The sequence below is a fragment of the Quercus suber genome, unplaced genomic scaffold (assembly GCF_002906115.3).
Source record: "Quercus suber isolate HL8 unplaced genomic scaffold, Cork oak 2.0 scaffold_19, whole genome shotgun sequence".
Lineage (NCBI taxonomy): Eukaryota > Viridiplantae > Streptophyta > Magnoliopsida > Fagales > Fagaceae > Quercus > Quercus suber.
In genome coordinates, this window is record NW_027069484.1 from 548,743 (window position 1) to 570,339 (window position 21,597).

General features: G+C 34.5%; 2 protein-coding genes across 2 annotated transcripts in view; both read left to right on the forward strand.

The window, feature by feature from the left end:
• Positions 1 to 1,898, forward strand: part of LOC112040734 (uncharacterized) — a 3,451-nt gene extending 1,553 nt beyond the window's left edge. Inside the window, exon 2 of the mRNA XM_065762150.1 lies at positions 1,749 to 1,898. Within this exon, the coding sequence (XP_065618222.1) occupies positions 1,749 to 1,898 (150 nt within the window). The remainder of the gene's footprint in view (positions 1 to 1,748) is intronic.
• Positions 1,899 to 11,885: 9,987 nt separating this feature from the next.
• On the forward strand, positions 11,886 to 18,667 carry LOC112028001 (uncharacterized). Its single transcript, XM_024060637.2, has 4 exons — positions 11,886 to 12,361; positions 16,649 to 16,932; positions 17,576 to 17,803; positions 17,910 to 18,667. The coding sequence occupies exons 1-4, from the start codon at positions 11,953 to 11,955 to the stop codon at positions 18,420 to 18,422; spliced, it is 1,434 nt and encodes a 477-aa protein (XP_023916405.1). The 5' UTR covers positions 11,886 to 11,952; the 3' UTR covers positions 18,423 to 18,667.
• Positions 18,668 to 21,597: the final 2,930 nt, after the last annotated feature.

Genomic DNA, 21,597 nt, shown 5'->3' on the forward strand with positions numbered 1-21,597 from the left:
TTGGGAAAGATAGTAGCCATCAGAGGATGAGGTAACCTCAAGCCCAAGAAAATAGTTGAGAGTGCCTAGATCTTTCATCTCAAAATGTTGACTAAGGAAGTGCTAAATAGAGCAGATACCTGCAAAATCATCTCTAGTAATAATCATATCATCAACATAAAGAAGAGTAAGAGTGATACCAGCAGAGGATCTTTGGATAAAGAAAGTAGTGTCATGAAGACTCGAAGTGAAACCCTACTGAACAACAACTGTGCTAAACTTTTCAAACCAAGCTTAAGGAGCCTGCTTGAGGCCAAAAAAAGCATGAGAAGGTGACAAACTTGACTGCCTGAGTGTGGATAGCCAGGAAGTGGCTACGTGTACACTTCTTCTTGGATATCTCCATTGAGGAATGCATTCTTCACATCCATTTGATAAAGAGTCCAACAACAAACAGCAGCCACAGCAATGAGACATCTGACAGATGTAAGGCGAGTAACAAGAGCAAATGTTTCTCATAGTCAATGCCATACTCCTGAGTAAAGCCTTGGCAACTAGGTGAGCCTTGTACCGTTCAACAATCTATCAGCCTTGGTCTTGATCTTGTACATCTACAACCTACTACAGACTGACTAGGAGGCAAATCAACCATATCCAGTGTGATTTTTGAAGGATATTTAGTTATTTGTTCATAGCTTGCTACCAAAGAAGGTTAGTATAGGCTCAAGAAAGGTGTGAGGTTCATAGAGGGTGGCAGAGTAAAAAGTAGTAATAATCAGTAAGATAAGGGGGAGGAATACTTCCCGAGTGAAACGACGAAGTTTAGGACGTAGGAGACTCAAGAAAGGGTGGTGTCACAAGATCCAAGACAGACGGGTCATATGTCGAGGACAGAACTAGAGATGAGTTGTCTGGAGAGGCAGTCGATGTTGAAGAATCCTCCATAAGTTCAGGATAGAGAGGGGGAAAAGATCAGTAAAAGTGGGAGACTTTGAGGAAAGACTACAGGAACTGCTGAAAAACTCGTGAAAGGACAATGTTCCACAAACTCAACATGACGGGAGACACGAAAGCGATGAGAGATAGGATTATAGTTGCGAAACCCTTTTGAGATACACCAAACCAAGGAAACAACAGAGACGAGCATAAGGTTGGAGCTTTGTTTGTTCATGAAGAGGAAGAGAGACAAAACAAGCACAACCAAAAACCCGAAGGAGAGTAGTTAGGAGTTTTGACCACAGAGAAGCTCGAATGGAGATTTTGTTGTGTGAGTTAGTGAAGGAATACAATTAATGATGTACACAGTAGTAAGTGCACTCGCCTCAAAGCACTCAGAAAGAAAGGCAAAAATGGGAAGGGTACAGACAATATCAAGAATGTGACGATGTTTTCGTTTGCACGATATTTTGTGTTGAGAGTGTAAGGACGAAGACGCGCTGAGGAAGGGTACCATGACTATCTAAAAAGGATAGGAATGATTTATAATTATATTTCTTGAGCTTTATTGATCGAAAGACTTTGACGGTGCGATTGAACTGTGTTTTCATCATTTTATGAAATGTTGGTAAATAGACTAAGTTCAGACCTATGCTGAAGCAGATAATCCAAGTATATCGAGAAAAATCATCCACAATATGAAAAATATCTAGATCCCCCCTTAGTGGAAAAGGTGCAGGACCTCAAATATCATAATGTATAAGATCAAAAGGTACAGAAGAAAATGAGTCACTATTATTAAAGGGCAATTTTGTTTGTTTGCCAAATGATAGGAAGTACAATCAAAATTTGAAACTAAACTGAATCTAAACGACCTTGAGAAGCTAACAACTGAAGACGAGATAAAGATGGATGACCAAGATGAGCATGGCATAGATCAGGTGAGGAGATGGAGTGGTAGCAGCTGCAGAAACAACTTGTGAAGGATTATGAACCTTAAACATGCGACCAACTTTACGGCTTGTCCCAAGCACTTGACCCGTTCAGAGATCCTGCACATCCATACCATGATAATAAATAGAAGATCTATCTAATTCACAAAGTTGACCACACAGTAAATTAAGGGATACCTTTGGGATATGAAAAGTGTCACTACGGGATAAACAAGAGAAGAGATTGTTCCTTTATGACTAACAAGCATAGGAGTTCCATCAGCAGTGTAACTGGTGATTGGATGTTTTAAGGGTGCCTTATCAGAAAACTAGGATTCATCAAAAGTCATATGGTTACAACATGCAGTATCAAAAAACCAAAGTTGTTTACCTGAGGTGATAAAAAGGGCAGTGGAAGTGCGGGATAAAACCTCTTAAACTATTGCCTCAATATCAAACGTAGTAAGTGAAAAAGCCAAAGATGGACCAGTAGGAACCGATGAATCTGAATGACATACAGCAACTGCCTGAGGAAGAGAAGCTTTATTTTGCCTTGCATAAATTTCTGCAGTTTGCGACAAACTGAGATGTCACGCCTTAGGCACAACAAAACTCACAGGAGTACCTTTGGAAGACTGAGAGGTAGGACGCCCAGAGTTTATTTATGGAGGAGCAATGAATGCAGCAATGGGAGGCTGTGGAGATGGTATAGCCAATACATGATAAGATGATGACGTGTGATGAGTAGGCCGATGGTTCTCCTAAAAAATGAACTCCTTGACTGCAGCATCAAGAGAAGGAGTAGGAGATCGGCTAAGTAGAGAAGCCTTAGTAGGCTCAAAATCCTTATGTAAACCCATCATGAAGTGCATAAATTTACGGCGATCCCGATATTTTGACAAAGAGCTCAATGTCCTTAGAACACACTAGTGGAGGATTTGCAGCAGAAAGTTGTTCCCACATAATAGAAGTCTGAGAATAAAAATAAAAAATAGACTGACTTGTCTCTTCGTGCATTTGATAAAGTTTTAATTCAATGTGGAACTCTAGGCTTGAATCATTAGTACAATTATAGCAATCGGCCAGAAATTTCCAAGCGGCCTCAGTAGTCTCAAGATGAGGAAGAAGATTATGAATGGAGGGAATAGAGGTACAAGATCTTACTCTGAATACTCTCCCATTCCTCTAGGCATTCTTCATAATCATCCTTTGTAACAACAGTCTTTGAGGCATTTTCAGCAGCTGTGGCTTCGGACTTAGGGTTTTGTACTGGCTTAGGAATTGAACCAGTCATATATCTCCATAGTTTATGACCCTTGAGAAGGACAGTCATATTCTGAGACTATGCATGATAGCTAATAGGACCATCCAACATAATGGTGATAGGACGAATGATATCTCGTTCGTTTTGTTGAGTCATAATGAAGAAAATGACCAAAAAGTGGGATTTAGAGACCTCAAATGAAGAAACGGAGCCCAAAATCAGAATCTACACGAAAAACTGGGCAAGACAAGCCCCTTCGAAAATTTTTGACATTGGTCAAAGTCAACGGATGCTGACGACACAAGGATGACGTGTGCTAACGTCATTAAGGCTAATGTGGCGATGTGGCAGTGAATGGTGCGTGAGAGAGTGTGAGATTAGACAGTGGCGCGTGGGCACGTGTTACGACAGGCAGAAACTTGGGGTGGTGTGTGGGAGCTCCTTTGGGACTTTTCTGGTTGGGTTTTGATCGGAAAAGTCTGATTTATCACATCATTGTTGTGGTTCGATGATTTGATTGATGAATAGACTAGATCCGAGAAGTAGTCGTTGGGTGTGACGACGATGGCTCACTTTTGACGGTGGCTATCGGTGAAGGTAAGGGCAGTGGAAGAACGCCAGAAAATACCACTAGATCAAAGCAATGGCTCTGATACCATGTTAACAATATAAAGTGAAAGAGAGAAAGACTGAATAGTCTATGTATTGTGTGTCAATAATAATGTACAATAGAGAGCCTTATATAGGCTAGGTATGTATGTAGTACAAGTAATATGAGTAAACTACAAGTACAGTATACTGGGCTAAGCCTAATGGGCTAATCTAGTCTATGCTATACACTAACAATAATATTTAATAATTAATTAATATATGTATCTCCACTAAATAGTGTGCTAATTTTTTAAAATTTGTTGTGTCGCTTTATCGTGCCTTACTTACATTTGTAATCGGATCCATGTCCATGCTTCCAAGATTGGGGATGACCATTCTTTGCCTGCAAGCAGAGGTGGAGCCGCGTTGCCCCTTGGAAGGGGCCGTGGCCCCTACAAAAAAAAAAATGGTCCATCAGCCCATATAGAAATTTTAATTGGCCCCCCAATGATGTACATCTGACCCCCTCCTCATTTCTGTTCAATTCACTCCCAGGCCCCAGCATGCTCTAGTTTTAATTGTAGGCCTCTTTTTATCCTCTAATAAAACAAAACATGGCCCACTTATATTTAAATATCCAAAGGCACTGCCCAACAAAATAACAGTTTATCACCTATTTTCAAACTCAAAATCAAAACCCTTTCTTTTGCTATTCTTTTTATTCTCTTCTTGTCTTTTGTGTACACGCCACCGCCCACTCCACTGGTACCAGCAGCCCCCAAACAAAACAAAACCTCAGCTCAGCCCTCCTCTCAAACTCAGTCCTCACGATCCCAAAAAAAAAACCTGACCATTATTTTCTTTCTTCTTGCTTTCTTAAAACAAATCATTCAGAGGGTGAGTTTTCAGTTTTCTTTTCTTTCTTTAGCACTAGGGATGGCAATTTTTGCCCGACCCGCGGATACCCGGCCCGGCCCGACCCTAATGGGCCGGATTTTACCCGGTCCGATTAGGAATAGGGTCGGGTATGGGTTTTTTAAAAAAAACCCGAACCGGGTCCGGGTCGGGTCCGGGTTTTATAAATAAAACCCGAGACCCGGCCCGAAACCCGACCCGTTAAAAAACCCGGAACCCTAAATTACGAAAATACCCTCTATATATATATAAACCTAATCTAACCCTAACTCTCCAAAACTCTCCCTCATTTCTTTTCTTCAGCCTCCCTCCCTCGTTTGATTTCAGCCTCCCTCGCCTCAGCTCAGTCCGTCCCTCGCCTCCCTCCCTCATTTCAGCTCAGTCACGCCTCCGGCCTCATTTTAGCTCAGTCCGTCCCTCGCCTCCCTCCCTCGCCTCAATCCCTCACTCCGACGCTCCGACGCTCCCTCATTTCAGCTCAGTCACGCCTCCGGCCTCATTTCAGAGAAGTGCTTTCCTCCCTCGCTTCAGCGATTTCATATTTTTGGTTGTCCTATGCTAAAACAAAACTGCGAGAAAGACAAAGGGATAATGTGGTCAAAGATTGCCAACATCCCTTTGGTTAGAATTGATGGCGTGAAGCAGCAAAAAAAAAATTAAAATACAGGAAAATTTTAATAATAAGAATGATAATGGATTGACTGTTTAAATTATAGTGGAATGTTGTTTTTTCTTGAGTATGAATAACATCCATATAACTAAATAAAAATTTCTAATTAAAATTTTATTTTTTAAAGTTTTTTTCTGGTTAATATGATAGTTTATATAGAAAAGGAAATTGCTGGGAATTTCACCATGGAAATGATTATGGATGAATTCTATTCCATGAAAAATCGTCGTCAGGCATGATTTTGATGTGAAATGTTTTTTTTTTTTTTTGGTGGATATTTTTGTATATGTCTATAGTCATCTAAACAGTTTTTGTATGTTCGTTAATGTGTAAGATATATCAAAATTGAAATTTCATATTCAATAGCCTTATGAATTATGCTTTTAATATCAATACTTCGAATCGGCTTCCCCCATGTAAAAATTCCTGGCTACGCCCCTGCCTGCAAAGTAGAAGTTTTGTTGTCACGTTCGTTTGGCTATCCTTCCTCAATTGTTCTAATAGCTGATGAAACTGGTACAAATTATTTCCTTACATCAAAATTGCATCCAGTCAAAATTCGAGCAACCACTGTTACTGTGGCAAATGGACACACACTGGAGAGGCTTTTGCAAGTTCGTCTTCTCTTTGTTTGAGTGGGAACTAAGCATTTGTGAATTGTGATGGGTAGCCTACTGGGATGATGCTTTTGATTCAATAAGATCTATATGTAGCTTCGAGATTGAACTCTAGTGGATAATCAGGAAAATGTTGCAGCCACACAGCCCACCAGATTTTCTATTGGTCTTAATTAAAGTTATGAGACCTGATCATAATTGACGTTTGAGCTAATCATTATTAACTTTTTGATAAAAGGAGAAAAAAATTGTAGAAAAATGGGCAAATGAAAGGTATGTTTCTAGGAAGGAGCAGCTTAAACTGCAAGTTAAAATGTAGTTTGATTTGTCCTTCCAATTCGTCTTTACTTGTACATAATTTAAACTATGTCAATCAAACATATTGCTGGTTTAGATTGCTGGTTTTGGACTTGTAACTTGTCTAACTCACCGACTCTCCCTTCTAACTCTTAAGAAGTAAAAAATATTTTATATCAAATTATACCGCGTCATCCGTATCAAAATACAATAAACAAGAGACACGTGTACAAAAATAACTATTCACTAACACATCTTTCATTTGTTAGTGGATTATTTATTTTTTGCTGACATGCCTCACACTTATTGAGTTTTGATATTGCTGACATAGTATCATTTGATACCAAATACCTTCTGGCAAGACCGACGATCTCGCTCACAAACGAGACAACCAAATATATGCGTTAATAAATCCACATCACTGACGAAGGTACGAATGTTATTCAATGCAGTCAATGATAACCCAAGTGGTTACAAAACTAGCTGTACATATCGTTGGAAGCTCATTAAAGCCCATATTACTGAGCATGAGGCATTACCAATAGTGGCTTTAAAAGTCACAATAACAACCACAACGGTTAGGAGCTGTGGAAACATATATAAAGACCTCACAACACCAACACAAGGTACAAAGACATTCCAAAAATCACTCATTGTTATTTTGTTATTCTAAAGGTTTCCTTATACTGACTTTGGCATTGGAGACGTTGTGGCAGACACCACATTGATGACCACTTTGAGGGAGCCATCTTTCCATATTTGTAGGGACACCAACAAGGACTTAGCTCCTTCTGAACGCACTTACGAGAATTGACGAATTCTGCTTCATCACCTTCTCCCTATCGAGACCCCACTTTGCCCACCCTTTCCTTGTCATTATTATTGTTTTTCTTCTTAAGGTACAAATGGTACAAAGGGAAGGACAAATGAGTTTCACGAAATTTATAAGAACGTCAAGTAAAGGTACTTGAAATTGACCAATTGAATTTCACAGCCCTTTCTTTGAAAACTAACTTCATTGCATTTGAGTTATATATTTTATGTACATATTTGTTGTTTCTTATTTTGGGTGATGCAGCCCCTTTCTTGTGAAGTTAGATAGGAGATTCCCCCTTTATTTGTGTTTGGCAATCAAATGATACCTAATGAGTAATGACACCCCTTTCTTGTAATGTTTTTGGCAATTGTCATGCAAAATTGTGGAGCAAAATTTTAACTAAAATTATATCTTATTGAATACAATATGTTTTTAATTGACGAATTCTGCTTCATCACCTTCTCCCTATCGAGACCCCACTTTGCCCACCCTTTCCTTGTCATTATTATTGTTTTTCTTCTTAAGGTACAAATGGTACAAAGGGAAGGACAAATGAGTTTCACGAAATTTATAAGAACGTCAAGTAAAGGTACTTGAAATTGACCAATTGAATTTCACAGCCCTTTCTTTGAAAACTAACTTCATTGCATTTGAGTTATATATTTTATGTACATATTTGTTGTTTCTTATTTTGGGTGATGCAGCCCCTTTCTTGTGAAGTTAGATAGGAGATTCCCCCTTTATTTGTGTTTGGCAATCAAATGATACCTAATGAGTAATGACACCCCTTTCTTGTAATGTTTTTGGCAATTGTCATGCAAAATTGTGGAGCAAAATTTTAACTAAAATTATATCTTATTGAATACAATATGTTTTTTAATGAACCATTTTGCTTAGCTTAGTAATATTTGAGATTTCAAGTTGACTTAATGATTTTTAAGATTTTATGACATTTATGAAATTCTGTATTCGAAACATTTTGCCAGTATCTCGGGGCCACTTTTAAATGATTCATCCATGTAATAATTTAGTATATATAGAACAGAAGGACTTCAAATACTCAAAAAAATAATCAGGCACATGGGAAAATTGTAAGATATTTTGAACCTGCCCTCATTTCAAATTTTCAATTATTTGTCCAAAATGCTGTTGAAATATTTTTCTTCTTACGCACCAACCTCTCACAAACAAGTAGCACCACACTCATGCGCATGAGATTCCGGCTCATGTGGGAAAAGTCCTTGGCCTCCAGAAGAACACCTCAAGTCGGCCCAGCAATTGTTAACAACCTCATCAGTTAGTCGTCATCTAATCTGTGGACCAAATGTCACACATTTTTCAATCTCAGTCTGCTAAATAAAATTAAAAATATCCACGCTTCATCATCTTGAGCGTGACTCTCACTCTCCAATCAGTTCAATGCACTTGTCCACATGATTGCCGTGTGGCACTATAGGCCAAATATTTGCAGGATGAATTGATAGTGTTTCTCACGCTCTTGATATGAAAATGGGAAATGCGCTTCTTGGCTTTTTCGTCAGCGCTTTAGAAGCATCCATTGGCACATGAGTTTATTTTTCAAACTTTCTATTCATACGGGCCCTCCTAAGTCCCAAGTACAGCACTATCATTTTTTTCAATAGATTTATCATGCATGCTTCTTTTGGGTCCCACTTCTTGTGAGCTTAAATGCTTGGAAAATTAGTTGAAATGACTCGGATTAAGTTTTGATAAAGTGATTAGTACCTTTATCTTTGAGTGTTTAAGACTTAAGAGATCATAGAGAAGTAGATTGAATTGAATCATTTTTAAAATTATAAAATATTCTTGGAATATCATAAATGCATATTTTATCATCTCACATTATAGTAGATTACACTAATTAAATTCATGAATAATTCATATAAGATAAAAAAGTTTTTTTTTATAGTATTATCAGAATATTCAATAATTTTTCTTCTTTTATGGCACCAAAAAGAAAAGAATCATTGAAATTTTCTCATTAAATTAGAGCAATGTTACACATAAAACATTTTTTACAATTATTGAGTTTGTAAATTGTTTTTGATTTTAGAAGTCATCGGTAGGACACTAACATCACTTTCTTAACTACTATTAATAACTTATCGTATGAATAAATAATTATGAATATGTTGTTAACAATATTGTGACTTTAATTTATCTTATTAATTTAATTTGCTTTGATGGGGGAGGTGGGCTTGTTTTAAGGAGCGAATATCTATATTTTAAAATATAGAGGAAACTAATAGTTAAATAACTGATGTCAATTTGTGTGCCTTGCAACTTGCAAGCAATTTGCAAAGGTGTTGTTGATATGTTGAGCCCGGCCAAATTGAGTGCAGAGCAGAGTCAAGCAAGGTAAAACGCTGCTCAATCCTAATTTGGACCACTATTAAGTTGCAATACAGATTTTTAAAATTTTTAAAAAAAAATTTAATTAATTTGAGAACCACAATTTTTCTTTTTAATTAGGTTGATCCTAGGCTAAATCCTAAGTTTAATTAATAATACACATAAGTAATCTTGAGTTCCATTATGCTTGAAAAGAGCATTATAACAAATATGGGATTTGATTCGTTGATGTGAAGGAATCATCTTAAATAAATAAGCCTTTTCTTGTCCACTTGCACTTCTGTCAAACACAATCAACATGATCCTTTTTGTCTTATTTATGGCTAAGCCAACCAACATGATTCGATTCACACAACTTTTCCCTTGCTTTATAATAAAACTAGTATGTAACTCATGCTTACGAGTGAGAATAAAGAATCGTAATGGTGTTATTAATATTAGTTTGGATTATTCAACATAAATGATGTAGCTTGACTAGTACATTTGGAGGTACTAAAATAGTTTTTTCTTATAATTTTCATGATATTGGTTATGCTAAGTTTTTCATTACGTTGCTATTACGTATATAATTTTGAAAATTACTATTGGATCTACATATACAATATTAATTCACAATTATTATCTGTGAAAGTCTACTAAATACAACACAAAATAAAATAATAAATTTGTCAAATAATATCTCTTAAATTAAATGGAGATAGGTGTATGAGATCGTTCAGCTCAATTAAAGTTTATTATGTTTAATATCTTCGTATACAAATATTTGAATAGAAACTGTATAAAAAATATATTCATTAGTTCAGAGCTAGAGAAAATAATAAAAAAATTCTAAACAATTTAATTTGTATGGAAAGCTAACAAAAGCAAAATTCAATTTTGATTCTAATTAAATTTTCTATAAACTATTGTTTAATATTTATATATATAACCTAATTAGTAATGGACCGTACATAGTTATGGTATATTGCATAAATAACTTATAAATTTGAATTGTTTTTAATTATATGATTAGGTGTTTTATGGTTTATTTATATTGACTCCTCATTTTCTACATTAAATTAACTCATTTGGCACAAAAAAAAAAAAAAAACTTAGATTAGATGGGACACATAGCACAAAATTAAACTTTAATTGAATTCCAATTGAATTTTCTCTCACTTTTACCTATTAATATATATATATATATATAAAGAGAGAGAGAGAGAGAGAGAGAGAGAGAGAGAGAGAGAGAGAGAGAGAGAGAGAGAGAGATTCCAAATTGAAATAAAAATGCTAAAATTAGTATTACCAATTTTTTTTAAATTATAAATTAAGGTGGTAATAAATATAATGGGTACCCCCGTCAACAATATAATAACAAAATTATTTAATTATCTTTTTGTTTTATGATTAACAATTAGGTCAAACTTATGTACAATTCTTTAGATGCAATATATTAGGTTCCTCCACTAAATACAAGACAAAACTTGTGGGGTGTGACTTACCTCTAATACTTTTTAAACTGAAATATTTTTTTTGTTTTAACGAGAGATAGTTAGGTTATCCACTAACTAAATAAACGGTGGAGATTAAAACCTACTACCACTTGCCTTTGTATATTTAAAATAAAAAGACATATCCAGTTAAAAATATACTAGAGGTAAACCAAACCCAAACTTGTTTCTAGTGCTCTCATCAAGATTATAAATTAAGTTGGTAAATATAATAGGTACCATATCAACAATATAATAACAAAATTATTTAGTTATCACTTTGTTTTATGATTAAAAATTAGGTAAAATTTATATGCAATCTCTTGAATTAGATATATTACATTAGATTCTCTTATTAAATACAAGATAAAGTTTGTATCCAATGCTCTAATATATTATACTCGTCAACATGATTACACATAGTCAAAAGTAAACATGTACATTCATCTTGACGAATTTAGCGTATTGAAACACTAGACACAAGTCAAGCTCAATCCTTTAATTTGTACACATTGTTGCATTGAATTTAATTCTTCTTTAAAAAAAGATACACCCAATAATTGAATCTTTAAGCTATGCTATAAATCTATAATATCTCATACCTTCTTTAAAAAAAAAAAAAAATACATCCAATAATTGAATTTTTTTGAGAAACTAAAAATTGAATCTTCAAGTTATGCTATAAATCTATAGTATCTCATACCTCGCTAAATTAAATATCAACAAGAATCTCTTTTTTTTTTTTTTTTTATCTAACTTCATTACTATAACTAGAATAAAACAATTGAAAAGTTGTTCTTAGTTCTTACCTAGAAGAATTGTCATCAAATTTCCACAAACAAACACCACGCTTAACAACAAAAAAGTCCAAATCTCCATCATTAACCTAATTGAATTATTAATTTATTATTACGACCTTCCTTATTTTTCAACTCGAAAGAAAGAAAATTTCCAGAAACCGACAAGTCCCCGCTGCCACGTCACCAACATCCCAAGCCCCTCTCTCTTATTAATACCCTCGAAGCCTCTCAAACACACTTAGCTTTGATCAAACATTGTTTCTACACAGGGTTGCGCGAAATTCCGAAAATGCCCATGGACCGAGTCCAACCCAGCACGAGTCCAGACCAGAAATCTCCGACGGTCCTCTCCATCGAGTGCCTAAAAGGCACTTCCACTGCCGACGAGTGGACCGGCGATTTTCTCCAGACCGGCGACATAGTCGAGGAGCTTCGAATCGGGAACTCGGGTCGGTTCAAATCGCCGTTCAAGAACGGAAAAAGCGGGGTCCAGAAGGTTCTGCACGAGTCGTTCAAGAAGAAAGAGACTTCGATTCTGGTCCGAGTTCGGAGAGGCGTGGACGAGTTCGCCGAGTTGCAAGCTTGTATTGTGCCTAACGACTCGCAGAAGAAGCAGTACATGCTTAGGTCCATCGCTGACCCGAATTACGCTGTCGGGTTCTTGGATCGGTCCGAGTCGGATTGCCTTCAGCTCCAAGGTGAGTGAGTGTGACTCGCTGGCTTGACTTTTCCATTAACTCAGTTATCGTTTTCACACACTGTTCATGATAATAATAATAATACTACTAATATATATAGGTTTTCAGGGAATCCCGCGAATTATATTTATACGAATCCTAGCCCTAAAATTTATAAATAAATGGTTTGGATTTTGCCACGTTGTCATTGCATTTAATTCATTTTTTTTATTAGTATATTTAATACGTTGATTGTATGGAAAAAAACTTGCACCTTTCATTTTAACCATGAATTTTCATGCACAAATATCTTCTTGTTTTCGTTTTTGTTTTTGTCTTTTTGTTTTAATGGCTATGTACAAATATCTAAACTATATCATTTAATAAGCATTAATTGATATTTGCACTATGTTTAACAAGTTAAATTGTGCAAGTTAAACAAATAGTTATAAAACCACAAACGTAGTGAATCTATATGAAAAGAGAATATGCCACTTATGAATAAAGCTCATAGTTTATAATAATATTTAACAGTACGTTTATAAGACTTTTGATAAGATAAATTTTCCTTCAAATCAGTTTAGAAGCAAAGTTTTTTAATTTTCAGAGTGAATTATTTAGCATATAAAATGCCACTAACTATTGCTGTTTTTTTTTTTTTTTTAATTGCTATATTTAATTTTATATATAAGAGCAATATAATTGAGATTTAATGTGCAACTAATTATTTTTTTGCGCTAAAAAGTTTTTGCTGTGGCCTTGAAAGTTAAAATTCTTTTGCATGCAACGCAACACACGCTTAAATACATACATTTTGACTTTTTCTTGTTATTATTATTATTATTATTATTTTAAATTTCGTTTTTTCTTATTCATGATCAAATTCCAAATTTTAAGCAAAGACTTTGTCCAAGTAATTGCATGTAGCCTCCATTAACCCATTTGAAGTTGATGGCACTTGGTTTGTATATCCCACAGAGTTCAAATTTTGATTTCTCATATATTAAAAAATAGGGACCTGTTTGGTAGTTGCTTTTAAATAACAGATTTTAATGTTTAAACAACAATAATAATGCTTAAATACATATTTTCACAAAACTAAAAACTAAATAACAATATTTAAACACTTCTATTATACGGGCCCTAAAAGAAGGAGAATTTTATAATTAGAGTTGCCATTGAAGTACGTACCCAGAAGATGAATTTCCTCACGGGTTCTGAATTTTCTTTACATTTTATTATAATCTCAAGTTGGTAAAACTGTAGTTAGGACTTAGGATTGGCTGGTCAATTACACTACTCGATCGCCTGTAGCCTGTAGCTGAGACCAACACCCACAACGTGCACACACACCCTTCATAAATTAATTCCAGAAAATCTCTTAGATACAAAAAAAAATTCCAAAAAAATTAGTTAAACCTTCCTTGATAAAGTGTGGTTCGAGTACTAAATAGTTGTATATATTCCATGGAGTTATTAAACAACGTTTTGGTGATTATCACCGGTCTGAGAAAACCCAATTGAAATGACTGATTTAACAGGTTCAAAACCTATATTATTTTCCGTCAGATTCCTTAATTTCCTTAATTAGTTTTGCTACATGAACTTGTCCAATTTATCAAATCATTCAGCTTTTTCTTTTTTAATATCTTTTCTAGAACATTTTTTTTTTCCTTCAATATTTAATAATATTGCATTTTCTAAATCTAAATGAAATATATATATATATATATATATTTTTTTTTTAATTTACTATTTTACTTATAATAAGTGTATATGATCAAACAATTAGTGTTTGATTATTATAGAATCTTAACTTGATGACAATGAGCATATATTATAAAATTAAAGTAGATTCAGTTGTTATTGTATTTTTATTTTTTTAAAATGTGAATCAGTCACTTTGCGATTCACATGTTAATTTTTAAAACTTTTGTTTTTTTGGGGTTCACACGTCAATTTATAAAACTTTTGTTTTTTTGGGTTTTCCCGGTGAAAGATCATCATTTCTTTGACAGGGTCATAGAAAGCTACTTAAAAAAAGTTTATATAAAGAGAGGTTAAATTTGGGAATGCTTTTCATTTAACCCCACTTGTATTCCTTTATATTCTTTGTTTTTTTTTTTTTTTTAAAAGGCTTAGCTCCCAGGGAAAAAATAAAAGTGAAAAATGAATGGCGTAGGAGTCTTTTATTTATTCAAAGGTAAAATCATTTACGAAAATTGGACTGAAATATGAAAGCTACATATCTTTCTTGCCCACAACCACAACTGCGTGATACTCATGATTATCTTTATCAAAATTGACATTAATGCTGTGTTTGGCAGTAACTTGTATGGGACCATTTTCCACTTCACCTACTTTGTCAATTTCTTGCAAATCACAATTCCACTCAAGACTAGAGCTTTTACTTTTTACAATTGAGCATGATATATGGACTCTAGAGTTTAGACTACATAAACCTCCATCCCAAAAAAAAAAAAAAAAAAATTATTTCAAAATTAACAGAATTTTTTTTTTTTTTTAGTTCTCATAGTTTATTTGTGTAGCTCTTTAAATATAAACTATCCTAAAAAAGGTGCATTGATTCTCTCACAGTTTTTTTATTTATTTATTTTTTTACACCAGCTATTTCACGTTTTACCTTTTATAAGTATGGATATTAATTAAAAAATGTGCACAATAGACGTTATATGTACGAAGTGTAAAATAACGAATGTAGAATACTAATATTTTCTATAAAAAATTTAGGGTTAGTGTATTATAAATCTGGAATTAATTTAGGGTTAGTGTACTATAAATATTGAGGATTGTATCCTTTGACACAACATTTGATTGGAGATTGAAGATGATAAACTAAATATTTGGTCTAAAATATACATATAGGGATGGAATTTGTTTCAAGACATTTTAACCTCTCATAGACTCATAGAAATATATTTTCCTTCTCACTTTGATATGTAGAACTATATTAATGATCACAACCTTTATTTTTTCCTATCCTATCTTATGATGTCAGCCAACCCTTTATGAACTAATTGTGGGTGCACCATCTTTTACTTCTAGTCATTTCTGCTACTCACTTATGGTAGTGTATGCGATCGATTTTTGTGTTTTTGTAATATATTGTTTCAATCCTAGTTCAGCTGTGGTATTGGCTCCTTTTCTATGCTGACTTGCTTTTTTGAGTTCCCTTTGGGTGGCATGCAAAACATAATGGAATTTGTTTCCATTGAATATTGAGGCCTCTCTTAATCATGAATTCACTGTCTCACGTATAAATTCCCCCACACTCCAACCATAGATGGATCCTCTCTTTCTAAATAAACATTGTGTCAACATCTTAGATAGGCATGCCTTGTGCCACAACGCGGTAAAGGTAGCAACCAGTCGTGTGCAAAATTTATTTATTTGTCGTCAGGGATTCTTCTGTATTATAGTTATCTTAGCATGAACCTTGACATTGCCAATTTCTTATTATTCACATTTTAAAAAAAGTTAAACTAATGTCTTTAGAGTTGTGATCAAGAATTATTAGAACATAATTTCTTCTTTTTATATAATTAATACAGTTCTCTCTCTCTCTCTCTCTCTCTCTCTCTCTTTGCGTGCGTGTGTGTTGAAATTGCACATAGATGGATCCTCTCTTTTTGTCAACATCTTAAATAGTCATGCCTAGTGCCACAACACGGTAAAGGTAGCAACAAGTTGTGTGCAATTTTATTTGTTATCAAGGATTCTTCTGTATTACAGTTATCTGAACATTGATGTAGCCAATTTCTTATTATTCACACTTAAAAAAAAAAAAGTTAAAATAATGTCTTTAGAAGTGTGATCAAGTATTATTAGAACATAATTTCTTCTTTTTATATAATTAATACAGTTCTCTCTCTCTCTCTCTCTTTGTGCGTGTGTGCGTGTTACAACCCAAATCCATATAATATGTTTCAGAATGGCACACTCTCTCTATGTGCATTGGTAATAATCTTTGACAGATTTATAAAAATTAAAATAATAAAAAATGTGACAGAATCCAACTAGCAGTTGGTGCTGCAGTACAAGAGCCAGTTTATTCCATATTGCTGTCCAGGTGGAAATAATTGGTGCTTGAACCATAGAACTGCCTCTAATTCTTTCTTTGCTATGGACTATTATTTCTGCTGTACCATCAAACTAGAGGCTGATGACGGTATCTGCATGAGAACTAATTAGGTCCATGAAATCAAATTTTACCTTTATTTATTTATTTATATATTACCTATCTCAATATTCTACTTGAAACGTGAAATAATAAGCTCCACCATACAGCTTCAAGGAGTGCCAGGATGGTAAATGAACTATCCAGGACTCGGCTTCAAGATGGATATGTTTCATATCGGTGGGAGAGGAGGATGCAGGAGTTTCTATCAGTTCCCTTTTCCAGCTGCTTTCTTTCCATACTTCTCCTTCCTAAAGCTTCAGATCAAGGCGCTTCTCACTACAATGACTTGGAAGACACGCTTGCTAGGGCAAATGCATGGCTCAATGCATCTCAGGCCTCTGGAGTTCCAATAGTCTTCATGAACGTGCAGACTGAGTCACTGCTTACAAAGGTAAACTTCTCATCTCAACAAAGCAATAGGACTGAAACTTTTGGATTGGTTTTGGTCCTGTAATGAGATATATAAGCATTCTGCAGTAATTAACCTTTGATGGTATTATTAATGGCATGCCTTTATACTTTGCATTGTGGAAAGTATGATATATAATGTATTACAGCTTCATGTTTATACTTTGACAAAAATAGTGAAGGATAAGTCACAGAATGTTTTTGAAAATTTCCTAGTAAGTTTCTAAGCAGCAATCCAGGGTGATGTCAGGGCTAATTCTAAAATAGATTACTAAAAAGGAGGGAACAAATATCATTGTTTCTCAATTGAAACTGACAATGACCATTTTTGAGGTCCAAAGGTAGCCACATCATGGTTAAGCACTAACTTCCTCCTCCATCTTCCTTGCCAATTGCCATCCTTTATCCATGCATAAGCTTGATAGATTCTGATGCTGCCATGTCCAAAAACATTTTAAAGCTACAAATTTCTTATGATATTTTGGAATAGTTCTTGGTATAATACATACAATAGGATATCTCTTCAATAGGAGAGTATTATCTTTAATTCTTATTAGACAGACTATGTAATCTTGTTGATCCACTAGTATCATATGACAGTTATAACTATATTTCTCATGTCACAGATCTCTGGAAAAACAGCTTCTTCCACAGTGAATGCAGGGTCCTTATCTGATTTGTCTAATCTTGCAAATGCAAGCTTATATGGTTTTGAGGATTACCATGGGGTAGACATTGGTGTTGTTAGAGCAGTTCGTCTCTGGTATGCTTCTCCTGGAGGAGAGTTTGCAATTGAAATCAAGCTAAGAGAAGACGACACAAAGCTTGGATTTGCTATTAGCCGTACAGAAGAGGTTTGCTAACTTACTCTCCAGGCCCTGAGGATTTGCTGATGCTATAGTTAGTTAAATTTATAACTTCTCAAGGCAATTTGCTTATATTTTGTTTGTTATCTGACAGGGATTTGTTTTCATCTCATCAGTTATTGATGATGATGAAAATGCACCTTCGACCCGGTCAGGGCTACGCAATTTGTATAAAGAAGCTACAAACTCATCTAGGCTGCTGGTGGTCTCAAGAGTTGCCAATCAGAAGGTCCTACCATGGATAGTTTCATCAACGGGAGCAATTCGATGCTTTGACACTGTTTCACTCAGCCAGAAGCTCTCATTGCACCGGCATGCCAAGGTTCCAATTACCATTCATGTGTTGTTGTGGGATAGAGCATTGGCTGTACCAAGTGGTGCCAACAGGTCTAAAGCTGCTACCCCTTCTGTTATGCCATTACCACCTGAAGTTCAATTGTCACGCCTTCCTGATGAGAATCAAATACAGCTTCTGCCACCTGAAGTTCCTAGTGGTAGTAGTAGAGTTGTTGGTGATCATGGACCAGAAATAAGGCTTGAGCGAGACACGGCTGGGGAATCCTCCTTTAGATTCCATGATTTTGCACTTGCAAGCAATTGGGTATGATTCTGGTTTTTCAATTAAGGTGCTTTCTTCTGTTAATGGTTGTAAATAGAGCAGTTTCAAAATTAGGCATGTAATGTGGTAGAAATTGCTTGACTTAGAAAATCCAGAATAGCAAGTACAGAACCAGAAACAACACGACAAAACTACAGAATCAGAATATGTAATTGTAAGTCATGGCCTTCCTATGAGGGTTCGTGTATGTGAGAATAACTATGTTTTTATAGTAAGTGGAAATTTTTATTTTCTTTTGCTTGTTCTCCTTTTCGTATGAGTTGAATAATTGGTTGTACATAACTGGCAAATCTCCTAGGGGATCCGAAAGGAATTCTGACTCTCTAAAAGACCTTGTTGATCATAATTCAAACATACTAAACCTCTTCAAGTGACAAAGAAAGAAACTTGTGTTCAGTTTTTTCCCCCCTTGTACAGTGTATTTGGTAGTTTGGAGGGAAAGGAGTGTTGAGGTTAAAGAGACGAAGGAGAGGAGAGCAAACAATTATGATCGTATTTTGTTGATATTAGAGAAATAGATAAAAACTGATACTGTAAGCCACAAAATTGACAATTTAAATATCTTAAATATAAGTGGAATTTCTATCCTCTCATCCCCTCCAAATTCCCCCAATATGGGAGAATAAAAAACGAGGGGGTTGAAGGAGTAAAATAACTCTCAAAATCCCCTTAAACGCTTCTTCCTGGGCCTTAAAAAAAATCTAAAAGGTTCATTCAACTCTTTCCCTCCTTCTTCTCTCTACTCCCTTTTCCTTCCTCTCCATCCAAACACTGTACGGTCCTCAATAACTTTGAAAAGGCCTTTCCAAGGTCCCTCGTGAATTTACACCACCCATTGCCTGTCAAGAGGGAAAATGCTTTTAGGAATCTGACGTGTGGTCAAGCCCATGAGCTCTCATTACAAAAACTCTGAGACTTGTGCTTTGAAGGGGCTAGTGCATTATAGAATGTCATGTGCATGAAGCGTGGCATGTCACCAATGGTTGTGTGGGCTTCTAAATGGGCTAGTTCATTACAGAATCTTCACTAGTTAATGTCCTTGATCACCCAACTGCTATTTAGGAAAATTGGTCTCCTTCCTCCCTCTTGTAAGTTTAATTGACATTTTAATGTATTTTTCTTGCTTCCTAAACTTGCTCCAATAGTTTGCAACCCTTGCACTATTTGAGAAGTCCAACAGACCAAAAGTCAACTAAATTTTTATACCTTGTCTTTTTTAGCCAAAGTCCAAAAGCTTAAAACATTCGTATCAGTCTGTCTAAAACTTTTCTTCTATTTTACTGTAATAACTAACTTTTTTTATTTAACAAAACCATTTTACAAAAACACTTACATCAGATTGTTTATTATACACCCTCTTTTATTTAAATAATATTTTTCACTTTTTTTTTTCTAATTATTTCACACCTACCCCATGACCCCAACCACCTTAACACACTCTAAACTCTTTATTTCTCTGAGTTTTTATCCTTCTTCCCTTCTTCTTCTGCAATTTGGGTTTGATTTTGGGTGGAGAAAGTAGTGATTTTGGATGGATTTCTCCACTACTATGGGTGGTCATTTCGGGCGAAAATTCGATGTTGCTCCATCTTTTGCATCTTCTTCTTCTTCTTTTGCAATTTGGGTTTGATTATTTATTTTTATTTTTTAGGAGAGGGTTTAATGAATTTGGGAACTAGATTTATAATAAATTTGATGATTTGTATAGATTTGTTGTTGGATTCAAGAGAAGAAAGAGGAGAAAGAAAGCAGAGGAAGTGAGAGAATCGAATGAGAGAGGAGAAAGAAAAATAACACTTTATATCTAAATATAAAACTAATGCCACAGATCGCAATTTGCATGACACCACTTCAGAGTCCATCAACTGTTGATCTTCTCACTCATCAACGGTCCTCAGTTCATACCCACTTCCTCAAAAAATTTCGAAGAAACACAAAATTTCAAAACTTCCCACTTCCTATTCCTCCCCACTATAAATAACCCCAAACCCCAATCGCCAAACAATCACTCAAAGTTTTCTCAGAACTTTGGAGGATACTCTCTGTGTGTCTTAGTTTATTTTTTTATAAAATTTTTTGTATAGAAAAAATAAAATCTTTGTATGCAAAATAATTAAAAAACTTTGTATGCAAAATAATTAAAAAACTTTGTATGCAAAATAACTACTTTTAATCCGTTAACATAGTAATTATATTGCAATCTTATCCAAGTTGCACAGTTTGTTAAGTTTAATACTATTTTTTTTATTGGTTAAGATTGCAATATAATCAATACGTTCATATTTTTTGGTTAATAGTAGAGTAACCCAATTTGACACTTATCCAAATTTCAAAGTTTGTATGCAATTTGGATAAGATTGCAATATAATTAAAAAAAAAAAAAAAAAAAACTTTGCAATTTGGATAAGTATCAAATTGGGTTACTCTACTATTAACAAAAAAAATATGAACGTATTAATTATATTGCAATCTTAACCAATGAAAAAATAGTATTAAACTAGACAAACTATGTAATTTGGACAAGATTGCAATATAATTAATACGTTAAACAATTTTTTTAGGCACATTAACTTGACAAACTATGCAATTTGGATAAGATTGCAATATAATTATTATGCTAATAGATTAGACGTAGTTATATTTAATCTTTTCTCTCTCTCTCTCTCTCTTTTTTTTTTTTTTTTTTTTTATATTTAATCTTTTCTCTCTCTCTCTCTCTCTTTTTTTTTTTTTTTTTTTTTTTGTTGTCGTCTTTTTTTAGGGTGACATATCAACTAATGTCATGGATCGTGATCCGCGTGACACATCCATCAGCCATTGATTTTGCCACTCATCAACGGTTCTTAGTCCATACTCCCTCCCTCAAAAATTTTTGAAGAAACACAAAATTTCAAAAGATAATATTATTATTTTTTAGGTGCATTAAACTTGAAAAACTATGCAATTTGGATAAGATTGCAATATAATTAATATGTTAATAGATTAAAGTAGTTATATTTAATCCTTACTCTTTTTTTTTTTTTTTGTCTTTATTTTAGGGTGACATATCAACAATTTTGTTGAATTGCGTATTAGGCACATTGGATGAGTTTGGGTGAGACACTTTACAAAATTATTGTATAATTCAAAGCTCATATAAAGTGGAAGTCATCCATTAACATAC

Coding starts and splice junctions, on each gene's coding strand:
- LOC112028001 (XM_024060637.2), top strand. CDS start 11,953: ATGCCCATGGACCGAGTCCAACCCAGCACGAGTCCAGACCAGAAATCT. Junction 12,362..16,648: donor GGATTGCCTTCAGCTCCAAG/GTGAGTGAGTGT, acceptor TCCACCATACAG/CTTCAAGGAGTGCCAGGATG. Junction 17,804..17,909: donor CTATTAGCCGTACAGAAGAG/GTTTGCTAACTT, acceptor GTTATCTGACAG/GGATTTGTTTTCATCTCATC.